This window comes from Aspergillus lentulus, assembly GCF_001445615.1.
Source record: "Aspergillus lentulus DNA, contig: Alt16, strain: IFM 54703, whole genome shotgun sequence".
In the NCBI taxonomy this organism is placed as follows: domain Eukaryota; kingdom Fungi; phylum Ascomycota; class Eurotiomycetes; order Eurotiales; family Aspergillaceae; genus Aspergillus; species Aspergillus lentulus.
The window spans coordinates 3,852,425-3,870,966 of record NW_028322113.1 but is presented as its reverse complement, the minus strand read 5'-3'; the positions used below and the strand labels follow the sequence as shown (position 1 = coordinate 3,870,966).

Below are 18,542 nucleotides of genomic sequence, written 5' to 3'. Positions count from 1 at the left end.
GCGCTTCGACAGCAGCAAGGTGGTCACGTCCCTGTAGAGACTCAGGTATAAAGCGACGATTATTGCGTCCAGTGTGCTGCTGTCACCCGCCGCATGAACCCCGCAGAGTTCCTCCAATAAAAAAACAACTTGTTTGAAAGAGTCAAATTATTGCTCAGCTTCCAGCCTCTTTGTATTTAGAATGAGGAATCTGCAGCAATAGAGAGTGACAAAGGCAGATAATCCGACCATCGTATTGAATTCGGGGACGGGAGCGGAACGCGTCCATTTGGTGACACGCTTAAGATCTCTTATCGTGGCGCTTTCTCCACTTTGCCCGATACGTTTGGCGATCGAGAAGCAACCTAAGATATGCACAATTCAACAGTATACTTCAATCTAAGAGCAAGCTGCCCAAATGATCAGGATCGAAGCCTAATGGTGCTGTGAAACAGTGACGATCACATGTTTAGTCTAAATATACAAGGTAACAGATCGTAGACTAACCCACGGTGCTATGCGCTAACTTCCAGCAAGTAATACATGAGTGGTCTGACAGTTTTCGATATAGTCGATGTCATTGGACACAATCTATATCGAGATCTTGAAAAGAAAGAGGCTGAAATAATTAACAGACATAAGGAGGCAGCAAAATGCAAAGTCAGAATAGAATGATCACACAACATTCACTCGTTGTTTCATCACTCGTTACGTAGAGGAGCTGATGAAAATGGAACAAGCGAGGAAAGCTCTATACACACTCGCAGTAGTAATATATAAGCCCGTACGAAACCAAGTGGATAATCACTCGAAAGTCATCGAGATCTCACCCTCGTCGCCGTGGTCAAAGTCGTGATCAGCCCAGGCATTGGGCTCAAGAGCCATAGCGCCAAGCGCGCTGGCACCAACACTAGTCGGCATCGTCACAGAGGATCGTAAAGCTGGTCTCGTCGGATGTGAATCGTAAGCGGCTGGTTCAAAAGAAGAATGAGAACGTTGCATGGGGTTATCGTAAGATGTATCAAAAGTCATATTGATTTGCTCCTGACGCGGTGGTGGAGATTGTGTCTTTTGAGAGGCCGAGTGGCCTGGGGAATTCTCCACGGGTGTCTCAGGAACGGATGGGGTGGCGCGTTCGTCTTTGGAAGCTCTGTCCTCTGACGGTGTAGCAGCAGCTGGCGATTGAGTTGATGGTGAATTGAGATCTAGTTTCATGGGTGGGAGCGTAGACTCCAGCTGCTTGACCTCAATCATCTCCGAGGCGAGTTCTGCCCTGATCGCATCGATATCGAAGAGGACGGTTCCAGTTCCATTGTTGTCAGTGGATTCTCGCGGAAACGAGTCACTGCGTTTCACGTCGTATGTTTCCCATCCCTTTTTCTCAGCTAATTTGCCGCGCTTGAACAGTCCAAACCGCTTTTTCTCCGGTTGAGCTTCTGCGGCTTTACGAGCCTCATCAATTTCACGGATTAGTTCTCGTTGCCGTTCGCCATGATTCTCCGGGTCGGCGTCTTCGATTTCAGCAAACTCCTCACTGAGAACTTCCCAGCCGACTTCCTTAAGTAGCCGTGGAATAGCGGTACGATAGTCCATGTGGCCATTGACTAAGTTAGTGACATCGAAGTTCTCCAGGCCAGGAATGCCTTCTACCGGAGCAATACCAGCCACGCGCATAATGCCGCCGCTTGTGGCCCGGAAGAGGTATCCCAGAATCCAGTCATTGGAGGAGTACCCGTTCACAAATCGGCCAGAGACAACGCTGCGTGCCTTGATAAATTCGTCCTTGTTTGCCACGAGTGGAGCCCCGAAAAGGTAGACATTTTGAACCAAGCCGCTAGCGCCCTTGTCTGCGAGTTCCTTCAGACACGAGAATATGACTCTTGCCCCAAGCGAGAAACCTAGTAGAGTGACAGGTCTCTTGCCCAGGTTATGATCCATCAACGAGTCCGCCAAAATCAGACCTGCCGCATTGGCACGAGCTAGGGAGACATTCCAGGGATTATCGATCAAGTATGACAACTTAGTGAGAACAAGAGGTAGCTGCAGGGATGCCATTAAAGCCATGAGCACAGTACTTCCTAAGACCTGTTGCAGACCCTGAGTCAAGGCCTATAGGGAATACAGTCAGCTTCATGACAGCAAAAGCCACGCCAGGTCAGGAGACACTTACCTCTGTGGCTAGAATGTTGATGGTCGCACCCATACTCTGAAGCATCTCCGGCTCCCATAGGACTGAATAAATGTCGCCCATGATAGGATCAACTGTACTGAATGGCAATCGAACATCATCGACTTTGCCAGTCATCCAGCCTGAAATCGCAACAATCAAGTTGACCCTCTTGTTGTTGTGGAGAGGACGATACTCAAAAGTCTGTACTGCTCCAGTGCGTCTGTGTGAAGCCCTTAAGCCGATAGTACTTCCTGTCAAGGTAGCGCCAGAAGCGATCAAGGCGGTCCCACCAGCTCCCCCTAAGAAAGCGCTGGTCCCAGAAATTCCGACGGTTGTGAAGCCCGCTGCAAGACCAGCGCCGATGACCGGGGCCAGCAGACCAGCGGAGAGGCCGATGATCAACCCTCCTCCAACAGTGGCCAGACCCATGACCATATATTTCCGTTTCAGCGCCATCTTGCGACGCTTCTCCATGTGTTCAGACTCGTCCCAAGTCTCTTTCTCCGCGGCTTCTTGCATCTCGAGAGCATCAATGACACGCTTCTCGAAGCGGGCAATTTGCAACCAGGACACTTCCATAGACTGGCCGACTCTTTCCAGTAAGGATCGGGATCGGGCATCGTACGCCGAATCCGAGATAAGAACGAGAAATAGGTCGCAAAGGACCGTCCAACGAAGGTCAATGTCAATCTTTGCTGAAGTAGGCATCTGTGACGGGGTCCGCACTTCCGGTAGGTCGTCATCGTCGTGTGTTTCGTAAGGTGGAGGAGAAGTCGATTCAGAAGTAAACTCTGATTTCGTGGATAAGCTTGCTCGACTGTTCTCCCTGAAGCCGCGAGACGCACTCGAGGACATGGACGCCTTCGAAGAGTCGAGCTCCTCCGCCATTGGATTTTTGACCCGAGCATTTTGCATCAGTGGTCGAACAAGATCCGCAGGCTGAACGCCGTGCTCAGCCAATTGTTCAATCATGATTTGCTCCGCAGGATCGATCTCCATGTGAGTATAAATCCTTCCCATGACAGTCTGACCCCATTTCCTCATGGCGTCGGCCGCTTTCTGTTTCGCCTTGCAGGAAGCCTTAGTCGTTGGTAGCTTTTCCAAGTCCTGGGTCATCTGGTAGATCACCAGCCGCGTCACTCCCACATAGGCGATCCTTTGACTCTCAGTCAGAAGATCTTTTGTAGCCTGTAGTTGGCTGAGCGGGTCCCGCAGCTCTTCCCCTTCGACTCCTACAGAGTTACCGGCGGCTTCCTTGAAGAGATAGCTCGTGTCCTGATCCAAACTTGTCGCCGACTGCGCGTCTTCGTCAAGTTGTACTCGAGTATAACCCTTTCCAGCGCCACCCAGGCCCTGATATACTGCGTCATCACCCTCTTCTTTGGCGCCACGAGCGACCAACCGCCCGTAATCGTCGTAGACATCGAATTCGCCTAGGGCGGGCATTTCTTTCCATTCGCCGTCGCTTTCATCATCGCTTTTCGGATTGGCTTCTTTGTTTTCGCTCAGTCGCTGGTGCGACCATTCCGACGGCTTGAGGCTCGAATGCCTCTTATGTGTTGGAGAGGTCTGAGGGACAGAATCGTGGATATCTAAGCTAGAGTAGGCCGGTGGGGGTGTGCTTGGCCTGTCATTCTCGCAGGAAAGGTCGTGGGACGCAGCGGGTTTATCATTCTCTGAGGAGGTAGTATCACGCTTAGGTGGTATCCGCGTCTCTTCAACATCATGGAACGTTTCGTTATCCCCTAGTGATTTGTCTTCTGACCGACGTGCAGACTTGGGCCGGACTGGGATTGGAAGCCCGAAGTCATCTAACTCTTCTGACACATCTGCATCGGCTTTGTTATCTTCCGGGGTCGGGTTCACTGCAGGCTTCTTCCCTTCCGGCGTCTTCACTTCCCCTTCTCCAATCCCTCTGTCGTCCGTCTGATCATCATTCGGAAGAGTAGCTGCAGCCGATGACTGCGTATCCCCCGAAGCTTGAGAACCAGATTGCGGAGGGTCAGCGGAAGAGTCGACAGAATGGTCAATAGCGGCGCTTGAGGGTGAGGTCATTCTTCATGGATGTTTCGTGCTAAAGCGGTCTCGCCGGTTTCCTAGACTCGTTCCCGAAGGTGAAGCCTCCTGTGTATTCCAACTCAAACCACGCAGTATCACCCATCCGTGCAAGAGGAGCATTCAGTGCTGACAATCATTGGAGGTCGAAAAGGTCGCGTGAAAAGGGAGGGACGTTCAAGGCCACGAGACCTAAGCTATTGAGGGGGCGGGAAGTCTCAATAACAAAAGCTCTGACCTAAAAGCAAAAATGGCAGGTTAGGCAACAGCAACAAGGGAGGGAGGAAATCAAAATCGCACACTCTTACTCCTCTCCCTGCTGTTCTGTTGTGAACACGAACGATTGCGGGATTGTGTAGAGAGACCGACTGCGACCAGGGGTAGTGGTTCCGTTATGGGGTGATCCGAATGCGGCATTGAAGTTGACCAAACAGATTTCATCGGTCAGTGAAGTTACTACATAGATAACTGCCCGCTCAGTATTGAAGAGCTTCACAGAGATTGAATTTTTTTTAATTGGTACGCCATCTTTAAAAAGCACCTTGCAGACAGGAAATATGATTCTCCAATCATTTTTGCTCTGAAAAACAAGTCAACTGCTCGATGCGCTTCACAATATGAGACATTGGTCTGATCACAACTGATATTGCAGGCTTGCTTTCCCCCATCCTGGGAGAATAATTCTGCTGACGCAGATAGGTTCCCAGCTTAGCATGCAAGAGCAAGAGATTATTATAATTCTAAGGAGACCACTAGTTGAAGCTACTGCCGAGCTGCCTCTGACTATCTGTACCATCACTGCAGAGTATGCAGGTTATCTGTCGAAGTTCGACTACCACAGACATCAAGATCAAATTCAAAGTACCCAGTCATATATCGAAACAAGGTGGAATAATTGAGCACATGAAGACCTTACGACCAACTAACCAGAATAGCTAATCACCGAACCCCAGCAGGATCCCTTGTCTTATCCACCCTGATACAGCATCAATCAGCAACTGCTTTACCACAAAGCCCAATCGATCTTGCGCTAGCAAATCCGAAAAGATCAAGAAGTGAACTCACATCCTTCCCGTAGGAGGAACATCGACCGCCACTTTGGTCGTGCTACCCTTATCAAACACCGCCTCAGAGGGATATTTGCTCTTGTCAAACTGTGCGCCAGTCGTGTTCTGCTCGGGGTCATTGAGGGCCTCGTTGATGCTATCGTTCTGGCGCCTGGCTTTGTCTAGGAGAGCCTCTGGGGACGAGACCGCTTAGTGGTTGTCCTTGGATATAGAAGGGGGAACTCACGCGTAGAGGGTTCTTTGCGCGATAGATCAGACATATTTGATCTCTTCGTGAAATATTCAGCGTATTTGTGCGATGCTTATATCAGTACCTCTCGAGAGGTATATATGTAGACTACATTGTCGATATCTTTGGCATCGTGATGAGAGAGCGGCGAAAGGTAGTGAGAGTTTACGCCATTACACGTCATAAGAGAAAATCAGATAGCAAGAATACAACACCATGCAGTAATCATGGATCAATTGATCAAAGCATATCTAATCAGATCAGTGCATTTGGCTTCGACCGCTATTTATCCTGCTATGCTAATCCGCACTGCTGGGCCGTTATTGATACGGACTAAGAGAGCAGAGTATACAACGAGATTCCAAACCCTCAACGCAACAACCACTAAGCCTCTAATATATTCTGCACAGGCCTCTTCTACTTCGGAGTCGAATATATTGCCGGGAGCACTGGAGATAGATGGAATAAATCAGTCCGCCAATCTGGATGCTCTGACAACTTCAATGGCACCCACAGGCCCCCTAAGAATCTAAGCGAGGGGCGCTATACTCCAAAGTCGGCACCATTCCAAAGTCCGAAGGGTCTAATTTCGCTTCATGCGCAAGAGGACCCAATGACGGCTGGCAGCTCCATGATGTTTTGAATGGGTCTCAATAATGATTTGCTGGTCTCTTACCGCAGATATTCAGGTGTGGGTGTTCTATGACACGCCCAAGTCGGATACAACTCCATACCGGAGGTTCCGAGTTCACCGATGCTCCGTGAGGGTCGACTGAGATGGAATACTTTTCCGTACCGAACGCCGGCGTAGGGTTTTTATTCAATATCTACCTTAGTCTGCCTACGTTCTGCTAGTCTTTGTTTCTCCTTTTCTGGAAAACGGTTGTCTGGATTCCCTTCTATGAGGGTCGGTGGAGTGATGACTCCGTCATAAATAACTATATGGACAGTCGTGGTCTTTCCATGAGACGGCTAACAAGAGGTATGGATGGCGTCGATCAGGACAGCGACGACAAAACGCCCTTTGACTTGACGTGACACGCATTGCATGGCAGAGTTCAGACCGGAAGAATGCAATTGAATTATCAAAATCCAGGTAAAGTGGGTGCCCCAAATATACTCCCATCTGGAAGCCAGCCGTCCAATTCCATCCCCGTGCTACGATGTAATGGCGGTTGATTTTGGTTGCTTTCTGAAGGTAAGCTTGGATGCTGTGCCACGTATCCATACTGAGATTGCAGAATGGGCGGCTGATATTCCGGATACTGGTAGCTGAGAGATGTGGGCGCATAATTTTGGTCGACATGCCACATTTGGTTTATGGCCACTGGAGCTTCATAGGCACCACCTATGTTGGAATATGGAGGACCTTGCGGGATGCCTGCATCCGCGACGAGTGACTCTGTAGAACAGTTTGGGTTTATGGGACAGGGGTGCTGAAGAGTATGGGCTGGCATTTGCATCTGAATCGATTGGCCCGCCTCCATTTGAGACGCAAAGCCACTTTCCCGCTGGGCTTGCCGCTGCTGCAACCGATCATACCAGTTTCGAGCTTTGACGGCAAGAACATAATACCATCGGCTGGGGATCTTGTACTTCTGGCCACCGCTCGCCTCGGCGAGTCTCCTTGCGATTGCGTCCAGGTACATTTCAACCTTGACGGACTCCGGCGTCACAAATTCTCCCAAACCGCCTGATATTACGGTGAAGTATATCTTCAGAAGAGACATCAACGCCACGCCCACACGTGTGTATGTCAAGTTCGGAAGCTTTCGTATGAGTTCATTGTCGCAACTGAGGAAGAAATTGAGCATCTCGTGAGCTGTATGCATCCACTTGATCGTTATATCTACGCGGATGGCACTGAGAGGGTTACTGGCGCGTTGATCTCGGCGGTCACCTTCCGGCCTCGGAAGCGTGTAATATTCCTGCTTGATCGCATCTGGATCTCGGTAACCTTCTCCGATTGCCAGTTCATATACGGCAAGATTGGTGTAATGGTACTCGAAGGTCATTGGCACTGAAGGGGACAACAGTGAGCTAGCTACTTCCAAGTCATTGCCAGGAGGAAAGCGCACCTGTGAGCATGTCCGCTGGTGTATTCTTCTTCCAATTCAGCATTCGATTGTCAAACCACCTCAATACAGCCTGAACGCGAGATTCTGTCAACGGCGCGGTGGAACTTGTATCATCGAGGCCGAAGGAAGCCATGGCCTCATCAACGACTCTTTGGAGTTCGAACCAGGTGGCCATATGTCGATCTATAGCATTTGGCGATTTTTCTAGGTGTTTCACGCATTCGCTCATCCAATCGTTGAACAAGAGCAGATTGGGTCGACGAGTCTTCATTGCGACACTGTTTCAAATGATCAGCAGCTTGCCTCTCCGCCGGGCGCTTCTCCATCCTTACGTAGAAGCCAAATGATAACACTCCAATATCGCTCTCGCTTGTTCCGCCATCTGCTCGTCATACGCATTCCGCTTGTCTTTCTTCCCGCTTGCTTTTGGAGATACTCTACGCTTAGAGGCCAAACCAATTTCCAAAGCCATGGTAGCTGCAATGTGCGTGTACTGAAAGTGCTGCAATTTCATTGGCGAGTCGGGCGGGTAGTAGAAGACCGTCATGAGCACCAATGCCTGGACTAGCTCTAAGGATTTCTCGCCCTGAATGAAGAATCGTTCAGCATAGAGCCGAACGAGCTCTCGATTAAGAACGGCCGCGACGGTTGCATCCACGGCAATAGCGGCAGCGGCAATGATGGAAAGAAAGAGTACGGGCTTAGAATGACGCAGGTGCGATGCGGTAGTCTCAGGAGACAGCACGACAACGGGAGCGAAGGCCATTAAATCTCTGATGAAGAATGCCACCAGTTCATTGGCATATTCCAAGGGAATCACACCCCGGTCGATAACGTCATCTCCTATAGGCATTTCAGGGGAGTATCCGCTGAACCCAGGGGTGAAGGAGGGGATCGAGACCGAGCTGCTCTCGACAACGGTGGGATATGAAGACAGTGGAACACCTCCATGTGACTGGTCCGTATACCTGGTTGACGTTGAGACACTGCTGGGTGCCTCGGGAATCGAGGATAGGTGATCTTTGGATTCGATGCCCGAATCATGTTCCGGCGATTCGTCGTGCTCGCTATCCACGCTTTCTCCACTGCTGTCGTCCGCATGCAAACGGTCCTTCAATAGTGAACGCATCTGCCGCATTTCCCTCTCCAATTGAGCAACTCTGGAATCAGTTCGCTTTCGTGGCCGCCGCCTTTGGGGTGCGACAAAGATACAGACCCTTCCGGTCTTTGTGCACCGCTGGCATTGGTTCGCTGTGGTTGTATCGGGAATACAACGAACCTTGAGGCCTCTGCATGATTCGCAGGAACGATTCAATTGCTGCGACGGGGCCGTTTGCTGCGAATGACCTCCATCCGTGGGCATCACGTCGGAGCTAGCTGACATTGTCCCCTGAATTCACCGCCGTGGATGTACCAGGAGGTAGAGATCAGGTCAGACCACAGAAACTGTAGCGACAGGTACGAGGAAAAGAGACCACCAGATACAAGAATTGATAGAGGCCGCTGACGATGAGCTCGGGTCAGTCAGGTCGAACCCCATATCTCGACCAATGTATTCGTACTGATAGTGGACAAGCAAGCGTGGCTCAAGAAGGAACCACTCGCAATTCAACTCAATGAGAACGCCTCGATCCTTACGCCAAATATGGCATGACGAAATATGATTTTGGATCAGTATTCGAAGAATGGATCGAGTAAAGAAATTAGTCAGACTCCGGACGTCCCTGGATGCTTCGGTTTCAAGCGCCCAGAAAGAACTTTTGAGTTCAATTCGACGCACAATGACGGAAAAAATCCAATTGGTTGGCTTCTCCGTTAGCAGGTCATCTTTGGAGGAGAAGTCCTGCCCATTACGGACGGACCAAAGAGACAGCAAGCCTCAATCATGTGAGTGAGACTTCAGCCACGGGCCTGGAAGTTAGGTAGTTTGGCGACTTCTCCTTTTCTCTGATTTACCAATCTAAATTTGACTAAGGTAGGTATCAGTGCACACCCATGATGGGTTGGTTACTAGTAACCCGCCCACTCTGACCGGCATCTCACTCTTGTTTGGTGCTGCCGCGCCTGGCTGGCTCAGAAGTGGGGATTACCTAGGCAATCAAGACCTTGGAACTTTGGAAGGTTGGAACTTGATCTGTATCCAACGATCTGAGATTAAGAATAAGCTTCTCAAAAAGTATCAAAAGTGTGATTAAATAACTGACAGGTGAGATTTGCAGTCCACTTGCTTGCAGGAACCTTCTCAGTTATGCCTATGTAGTTGTAGACTTGCTATTCTACCCTTGTTATTGAGATGGACTCCATCCCAAGGTTTTCCTAAGAACGCATGGAAAAAAGGGCAAGGAAGACCCTTGCCAGAATGCCAAAACCTGACGAATCAATACTCCTTATCTCCCCGCAACGCTCAATCTAAACCTCCTATGTGGCCAATCAAGAACTTACTCGTTTAGACGGGTCCACATCGATGCGGTTACCGTATCTAGTTACTCCCCATAATTCGAATGGACGGATGAAACTATCCCTGCTTGTACAACTTGTCTCCAGGATTCGTGATAAACCACTGTATGCTAGACTAGTGGTTTACGTACTCGATTGTCAAGTGAGGGGGTTAACGATATCTTTCAATGCACCGGTGTCCCAGTGAAGATCTTCCGGCCGTATAAAATGTGCAACGGCGGCAATTTTGAATGGCCTTTAGGCGGAAACTGCATCGCCTTAGACTTTGGATATGATTGGAGTGTGAGCATAGAGCATATTCATCTATTCTAGGCAGCCAGAGACGAAGCTCAACTTTTCCATGTGGTCATGTCAGTGCTTAGGAGCGCGGAACCTCCCGGAGATGGGTTGACACGCCTGCTTATCTGTGCACTCCTCCAGCTTCAGACTAAGTAGTCCGAGCCGTTCTCTGTAGCCTTATCAGCGGTTGTCCCATGTAAATAGGTTGCATACTACCAATGACGGACGTGTCATGGGAAATGACTGAGATACGGAGTCAAGCGTACGAACTCGGGTTGCCGTATGACAGAACTCGGGTTCAGTCTGAGTTTAATTGGTAAATGAACCAGACATGGCCAAGTTACTTCATGGAGTTCGGACCTGTTACGGAATTCCCAACTTTGTCTAGATGTCTATAAAAGATGCTTGACACCTTGCTTTGAAATTGTGCCGGCAGACCTATATCTGATTTCTCTTCCAAAGGCTTCTGTTCCGATATCATGCAAATGGGTGTCCGTGAACTAGTCCAGCCAATCAGGTCTATTATCGCTACTGTCAGAGCGCGACAAGCATGAAAAGCAAAGTGTTGCTGCAGGCTTGAGATGAATTGAGAATTACTTATGAAACACCATTAGAGACCTCCTTCAAGGTCCTAGTTTCTGTGAATTCTCAAGTATCCTGTATCTCGGGAAGGAAGCTGACGAAGGCCAGAGCGATCGAGCAATGCCCTTCACTTGGGTGTTGACATGAAGTTCTTCGACGTTATCGCTAAACAGTCATCTGAAGACGATGACAGCCATTCCAACCTGGATCAACTCGCAGACGATACAGGAGCTGATTGCGCTTTAGTCCGTATGTGATCTCCAGCAGTATTTCTTGGCCCTCTGGTGAGCAAATATTCCATCCGATGTCCTCCTGATCGACATAAATAGGCGGTGCTCAGGGGCAAAACGTTGTTCAAAGAAGATTCCCCACGCCCCCCGCGACAGCTTGTCCTGCAAGATCTGCCCAATGTCGTCAAAGTAGCCAAAGATCTACATCCTGGAATCCACATCCAAGAGCATGATCTCTACGAGATCAACCTGTCAAGGACGCAAGGGCATAATACTTAAGCCGGACTGGACGACCAGCCAGACAAGCAAGCCGTGCAGACATTGGTCAAACTCCGCGAAGCTATGACACAGGACACGCTCCTGCTTATTGACCAGAATCTAGAGTGTGACAACAACGTGCCCTTGCTGCCTGCGATGGTCGACCTCAGCAGTTGGTCTCGTTCGCGGCCGCAAAACGGCCAAAGACGCGATTCAGAGCGTTGCTGAACAAAGCAGGGGTTGAATCAGTCAAGGCTTGGATGCCGCCCGGAGCTGTCGCGGACAACGTTATTGGAGGCTAGAATTAGGCTAGAGTCGGGCTGAAGGCTTGATTCGCGTCCTTTGCATGATGTTCCAATCAACAAGTAACGTGTGACTCGCACATCAGCCACAGAGGAACACAAAAAGCCCCCAACGGTGGAATTGTTCTCTTGTGATGATCAGAAAGCCTTTTTTGTGGCTTAATCTCGGTTGTCTGGATCTTGTCTCCTTTCAAGTTAGTTGTGGACCTGGTGATGCCTTGTGCTCCACAGGCACAGGCAGAACCATTCATTTTCTTCAGCACAAGATATCCGAGTCCAATGATGATGGAATATTTGTCCACCCCCTTAGAAACCCATGATTATAACATAATCACTCTGAGAACACAGAATGAAAGACAAAATAGAAGGGCTAAGTCGAATTTGAATAACGCGAAATGCAACCCACTATGTCAACAGTACTAGCAAGACTCTGCGCTTGGTCCAAGGCGGACCAGCTAGGGACTAAGGGACATGTATGACGCGGCCCCCGTTCGATTTGCCGCGTTCCATCCAAAACATCGAATCGGATCGCGAATCGCACAGAAATTAGTCCACTATGCATTGCCTTTTGGAATGAATTGCCGTGTATTACTAGTACGGATGATACGAACAGTAGGCTACATATTGCGCGATTCTAACCATGATGTCCAATTGCTGGACTCCCCTGAGGAACATACGTAAGCCTGTGCCAGAGGTTACGCAGGATTGTGCGTTGGAAGAATAGGAGTAAAAGCAGGTAGGATGTGGCTGTAGTAGCGTAATGTACTACTGAGTTGTGCTGCGGTTAGAACACTGTAATCCAAGCATGGAGAGGTAGAACGGGTACAAACGGTGGAACAAGAAATTATCAACAGTCGTGATGCCCATCCATGAATTATAACAATGACATTGACCTCACAAAGTCTCGGATTTCAAGGTCAACCGCCATCGAATGATCGAGCATTACCTCCTGCCAAGGCGCGGCAGGGCTGGGACTTGGCAAGTTGGGACTAGGGAGAGCAGGAAGACTAGCCTAGAATTTTGTCGATTACAGCGCCATGGAATTCTATGGGGATCATCACTAGATCAAATTTATAGAAACAGGGCCTCGAATCCTGCGGAAAGTGGGCACGCGACTGTGCAAGATGGACTACGTAAGACCATATAGATAGTCTTTCATGGTTTACGAAGCTTATTACTTGTCATAGAGTCGAGTATGTGCAGATTTCTGCTCAAAATCTTAACTTTCCAACTAGATTGAGATACTGCACTACCTATTTCCAGCACCATTGGGACTGTCGATCCTTGATTCTTTTGCACATCCCATCCTTCTTATCATCACTGCAGAATTTCTTCAGATGCGGTCCTTTCTGTAATAGTCTGTACTATTTTAATCACGCAGTTCGAGACTCAGGCGATCCATATCCGTTTCCTACCTCCCTCCTGATAAGACGCAGTCGTCATTGTCGACCATCTACATTTCCGCCCTTTCCGTATCAACAGTGCAACACCATCATCGACTGAAATTATTTGTTCCACACTATCCCTGTACATCGCCTAGGAGTATGCTGCCCTTCGAGGATTAAATCCGAATCAAACGCCCTATAATCCCTACATGCGCTATGCATCTATTCTCAACAACTTTCCTTCTCTATCTCCATGGATTACTTCTCGCGCTGGTGGCTTTGGGTAGCGCCGACTCCGATGTCGATTTCATGAGTGTTAGAGCCAAGTTTCTCAAGGATTACAGTGGGAAAGGAGGTGAACCGGGAAATAAATATTTCAGTAAGTGTCCCTCCATGGCATCTTTCATGGTGCTTTCTTTTATCCAGCTGGATACGTATATATTTCTCTTTCTTTGGCATAGCGCTAACTCATTATTAGAGGAATCTAAGTATGTCTTGAAACTGCACACAATTCCGTTCTTGCTGACTGACCTCGCAGCTTCCATTATCACTATGACGGACGGTGAGCTAGTCTCCAGTCTCCAGTCTCCGACTTGAACACTTGTCTGACGATCCACAGATTCGCCGATGGACCCCTCCCTGAGGAAGACACAATACCACATTTGGCAGCACTCATTCAGACATATCTGTCGACCATGGCGGATCTTGGTGCAGAGACTTGGATAATGCATGGAACTCTTCTGGCATGGTGGTGGAACCAGAAGGTTGGGACCCCGGTCCCATGGGTTTATGAAACAGGCAACGTGGGAACATAACGCTAACTCGCGCCCAGATTTTCCCGTGGGACAACGACCTCGACGTCCAGGTTACCGAGCCGACAATACACTTCCTCGCTGAATATTACAACATGACCGAGCATCATTTCGAACTTCCGGGAGTGGATGGCGGGCGAAACTACCTTCTCGAAATCAACCCGCAATATGTGGTTCGAACCACTGAGGACGCTGCGAACGTTATTGACGCGAGATGGATCGATACCTCTTCAGGGCTTTTCATTGATATAACTGCAGTGCGCAAGGATGACGAGTTGAGAAAGAAGGGTCAGCAAGGCGCTCTCATGTGCAAGGATGGCCACAGGTTCGATGTAAGTGGCTGCGGTACAAGGGTAACACGAGATGGGTTGCTTACCGCTTTCTAGGAGACCGATATCTTCCCCCTTCGGAACAGTTACTTTGAAGACTTTCCTGTCAAAGTCCCCTACAAATACACTGATCTCCTTGTGGAAGAATATGGCTCCAAGGCATTGACTACTGTTGACTTTCAGGGGTGCGTACATGAAGCTTCGCTGTTGGGTCCTTAACTGAGTTTCCGTTTAGTCACCATTTCAACGAGGAGACCAAGATCTGGGAACAAACTAAGTTAGTACTAACCCTGACTGGGCCGTCCAATACAGCTCACTAATATTTCAATCGCCAGAGAGAAACGAGAACTTTCGCGCCGGCGAAGATCCATCACTCTCCCCAAGCGAACCACGCCGCTTCCCTATCGTTTAAAATGAACTCACCGAAAGCTCAAAAACGAACATACTAACACGCAATCGTGTATATTTCTTCCACTTGGTTTATGATAACGACCACTCTACCCCTCCATTTTCACATCTCCCGGTTGCATCATCTGGCGTTCCATTTCTCTTCGAAAGACATTTGGTACACAATTCTGTGCTTTTGCATTATATGCACCATACCCTGGTTGACTTTTTTTTGGGCTTGACTCTCGCACTGACGCTCCTTGAAAGTTTCCTTGAAAGTCTTCCGTGAGCATTTCCTTTCTCGAGCCATTACCATCTTCATGGGACGCAGTCGATATCATTTGATCTTCTTAATGTGTATAACATTGAACGGCATGTGATGTATATATTGGGTGTATATATAGGACAATATAGAGCACGCGCCATTTGAATATCAATGTGGTAGTATTCTAGATCGCAGACCTCACATGAGAAGCAAGATCAAATACGACAAATACGACGAGAAGTTACCGGAAGGATTGACACGACTGAAATTCGTTCCGCTGAATCTAATTTTTAGAAGACGAGAATATCATTGCCGGAAGAAAATAGACATTCGGTATTTTCCGAAAGATCGTCCAGTCTAGTCACGGTGACTCATAAGTTCATAACGTCGAAGCTTAGATACCCTGAAAGCTTTTCTAACACGTGCGCGGAAGTCGCTATGGTGGCAGCAGCTGATTTGTGTAACGTGTCCGAATGTCCATGGGAAGTCATCTGATAACTTTACAGCGATGACTGTGCTAATCCTTGTTTTCTTTTATCTGATCCGATGGCAGTGCAGTCTTGAGTTTCGTATAGGTATCAACTAAGGTATAAAGTCCCTCGATTTGCGTGAGTTGGCTTGACTGTGACGTCAGTGTATCAGAATGCTTTAGAGCTATCTCAGGCATCAACATTACTACGCAATCAAGTCATAGTAAACTTTTTGGGGTCCAGGTGGACAGGCTCGTATCTTCCTTTCAAAATACACTCAATTATCCTTTAGAGGTCCACGGGCTGTCGAGAGATGTCTTACATGCATCGGTATTAATAATGTTACAAGGTTGGCAGCCACTGACAGGCCCAGGAACCATCGATGAGGAGCCTGGACTGCGCCTCAGGCCGCCAATAACCAACCATCGCCTGTCCCCACTATGAGTCGATGACCGAAGATCCAACTCAAAGAAAAAAGCCAAATACCTAAGGAGATTTATATGACAATGAGGGCTCAGAATCGCGATCGAGTTTTCGTCTATGATTTGCTTTCCTCATTCTCTATATTCTCAATATCTGGATAAGCATCCATTCTCCGCGCTGCTGGGAATGTAGCACGGATCTCAACCATTCTCCATCATCCGTCATGTCATTCCCGCCCACCGAATCCATTTCATCTGTAAATCAGCCTCTCTCATCTCGATCTTCGTCGAGTAACCCCTTTGGACACCCTAAAAACACTTCAGTCGACCATGCAGCCGACCCCGGTACTCACAGCGCGCATGACCCTCCTAGCATTCGCAGCTGTGTGACTTGTCGAAGAAGAAAAGTCCGCTGTAATAAGAGGACCCCGTGTTCCAATTGTGTCAAGGCGGGTATCGAATGTGTCTTTCCTCCACCTGGAAGGGCCCCTCGTAAGTCGAAACGACCACATGATGCGGAGCTCTTGTCCCGTTTGAGACGGCTTGAGGGCGTTATTGAGCATCTCAGCGGCAAGAAGCCTGGGGCTGTGGAGCCATTGTCCGCTGTATCTTCGCCCTCGCAACAGGAACCTGGACCCGCGTCTCCCCAAGAGGGTAGGCAGACGACACCTCAGACGCAGAGTGTCCAGGCCGGAAAATGCCCGTTCGTGCTAGATTCCGATCCGCAGGCTGCTAAGCCACGAAACCTGGAACATGAGTTTGGACGGCTAGTCATCGACGAGGGACGCAGTCGATATGTCAGCAACCGGTTGTGGGCGAGTTTGGGGGATGAGGTGAGCATTAAATCACTTCAACCCACAATCGTTTGTGCTAACTCTTGTGGCAACAGATTGAGGAACTTCAAGATATTTTGGACCCTTCATCATCAGAAGAGGAAGATCATCCTTCGCCTGAATCGTCGTCGACTCTGTCCGCAAATCACGACGGATTCCTCTTCGGATACTATTCTCTTTCTCATTCACTTCGCGGTTACCATCCCCCGCCACCCAAAATTCCAGTATTGTGGGATATCTACCTGGATAACGTTGCGCCGCTTATACCTATGTTCCATAAGCCCACCGTACGAAAACTTCTTACAGAGGCCGCCCAGAATCCGAATCTCCTGGACAAGAATTCCGAAGCCTTGGTCCTTTCGATCTACTATGTTACTATAGTCAGCATGTCGCCCGAGCAATGCTTCTCAGTTCTGGGCGACGATCGTGATACAGCGGTAACGCGTTACCGGTTCGCAGTCGAGCAGGCATTGTCCAAAGCTGGTCTCCTCAATACGCAGAGCCTGATGCTGTTGCAAGCTGCTGTACTTTTTCTGATTGCTGTACGGCGTGAGGATGATACTAAATTTGTCTGGACCATGACAGCGGTGGTTCTGCGCCTGGCTCAAGGTATCGGCCTGCATCGTGACGGAACCAACTTTGGCTTGAAGCCCTTTGAAACTGAAATGCGTCGGCGACTGTGGTGGCATATCTGCTTGCTAGATATCAGATCAGCCGAAGAGCATGGTACTGATGCACAAATTCATGACAGGATGTATGATACTCGCCTTCCACTGAATATCAACGACGATGATATCACGCTCGATATGCAGGAGGCACCCGAAGAGCGCGTAGGTTTCACGGAAATGACCTTTTCCTTAGTTCGGTGCGAGATTACTGCCGCACTCAAGAGGGTCAGCTCCATGTGTCCAACCGGCCTTCCTCACCCCGAGAACACACAACGACCCCCGGACTCTTGTGCGAAGTTGATTCAGGAGGTCAACAAACGGATTGAGGAGCGATATATCCGACACTGTGACATGAATGTGCCAGTACAATGGGTCTGCGCCACCGTTGCTCGTCTGATTTTGGCCAAGCTCTGGCTCATGGTTCATCATCCTATGACTCGACAAAATCCGGCGGCTAGCAATCTGACCATAGCGTCTCGGGAGAATCTGTTTGTCACCTCGGTCGAGGTTGCAGAGTTCACTCGGCTGCTGGGTCAAGATCGGACTACTGCCAAATGGAGCTGGCTTTTTGTGACAAATATGCAATGGCACTTGATTGCCTTTGTGCTGTCGGAGCTTTGCGTTCGCCCGCTCAGCCCACTCACTGATCGTGCCTGGCAGGTGGTGAGTTCATTATATGAGACATGGGGCCGTACTACAAAACACAGGAAGGGTATGCTTTGGCGGCCGCTCTCCCGGTTGATGAAGCGGGTGGCTGCCTTCCGAGAGCAGCAGCAGCAGCAGCAGCAACAGGGCGTACAGGATACGTCCGATCCCAGCTCTGCTCAGAGCCTATCCACACCTTATCACCTTGGTGTCTGGCAGAATGCTGTCCAGCCTTACCTGGCTGGTGGTGTCCCTCAAATCCGAGACCCTTCAGTCCCAGGGAGTGCTCAGCCCGCGAACCAGCCTATCGCTGGACCGAATTTCAATACCGAAATCGTGCCCGAGCTCTTCCCCAATGTCAGCTGGCCGGCCCTGCCGGATTCCCAAGGCATGAGCGCACAAGACCCATTTAGTACAGCCGCACCGATCGAGATATCAGAAAACCTCATGAGCCCTACCACGACAAGCCAAGATCCTGCTCTTCTTCAACACAACTGGGAAGCGTGGGATCAAGTGATGCGCGACTTTCAGATGGATGTTCAAGAAGCGCAAACAAGCCATCCACTAGGCAATGTTTCAGACTGGCTTGCTTGATCAGCATGTAACGTCGAATCTCGATGATAATCAACTCGCCTCAGCT

The 18,542-nt window shown here is 49.3% G+C and overlaps 5 protein-coding genes across 5 annotated transcripts; 2 read left to right on the top strand and 3 right to left on the bottom strand.

Annotated features, from left to right (window-relative positions):
* Nucleotides 1-783: 783 nt before the first annotated feature.
* ALT_8717 (TMCO4 family protein) lies at nt 784-4,204 on the bottom strand (the record flags this gene model as incomplete). The annotated part of the gene is made up of 2 exons (XM_033557803.2): nt 784-2,088; nt 2,150-4,204. 2 exons carry the CDS (start codon nt 4,202-4,204, stop codon nt 784-786), a joined length of 3,360 nt encoding a protein of 1,119 aa, XP_033413694.2.
* Nucleotides 4,205-5,143: 939 nt separating this feature from the next.
* On the bottom strand, nt 5,144-5,531 carry ALT_8716 (uncharacterized protein; the record flags this gene model as incomplete). Its single annotated transcript, XM_033557804.1, has 3 exons — nt 5,144-5,180; nt 5,270-5,444; nt 5,498-5,531. The coding sequence occupies 3 exons, from the start codon at nt 5,529-5,531 to the stop codon at nt 5,144-5,146; spliced, it is 246 nt and encodes an 81-aa protein (XP_033413695.1).
* A 1,054-nt stretch (nt 5,532-6,585) lies between these two features.
* Nucleotides 6,586-8,962, bottom strand: ALT_8715 (uncharacterized protein; the record flags this gene model as incomplete). The annotated part of the gene is made up of 3 exons (XM_033557805.2): nt 6,586-7,520; nt 7,579-7,856; nt 7,911-8,962. The coding sequence occupies 3 exons, from the start codon at nt 8,960-8,962 to the stop codon at nt 6,586-6,588; spliced, it is 2,265 nt and encodes a 754-aa protein (XP_033413696.2).
* Nucleotides 8,963-13,287: 4,325 nt separating this feature from the next.
* Nucleotides 13,288-14,629, top strand: ALT_8714 (uncharacterized protein; the record flags this gene model as incomplete). The annotated part of the gene is made up of 8 exons (XM_033557806.2): nt 13,288-13,450; nt 13,550-13,559; nt 13,610-13,633; nt 13,691-13,835; nt 13,904-14,215; nt 14,270-14,397; nt 14,448-14,489; nt 14,548-14,629. The coding sequence occupies 8 exons, from the start codon at nt 13,288-13,290 to the stop codon at nt 14,627-14,629; spliced, it is 906 nt and encodes a 301-aa protein (XP_033413697.2).
* Nucleotides 14,630-15,980: 1,351 nt separating this feature from the next.
* On the top strand, nt 15,981-18,496 carry ALT_8713 (putative C6 transcription factor; the record flags this gene model as incomplete). Its single annotated transcript, XM_033557807.2, has 2 exons — nt 15,981-16,589; nt 16,646-18,496. 2 exons carry the CDS (start codon nt 15,981-15,983, stop codon nt 18,494-18,496), a joined length of 2,460 nt encoding a protein of 819 aa, XP_033413698.2.
* Between the last annotated feature and the right edge of the window lie 46 nt (nt 18,497-18,542).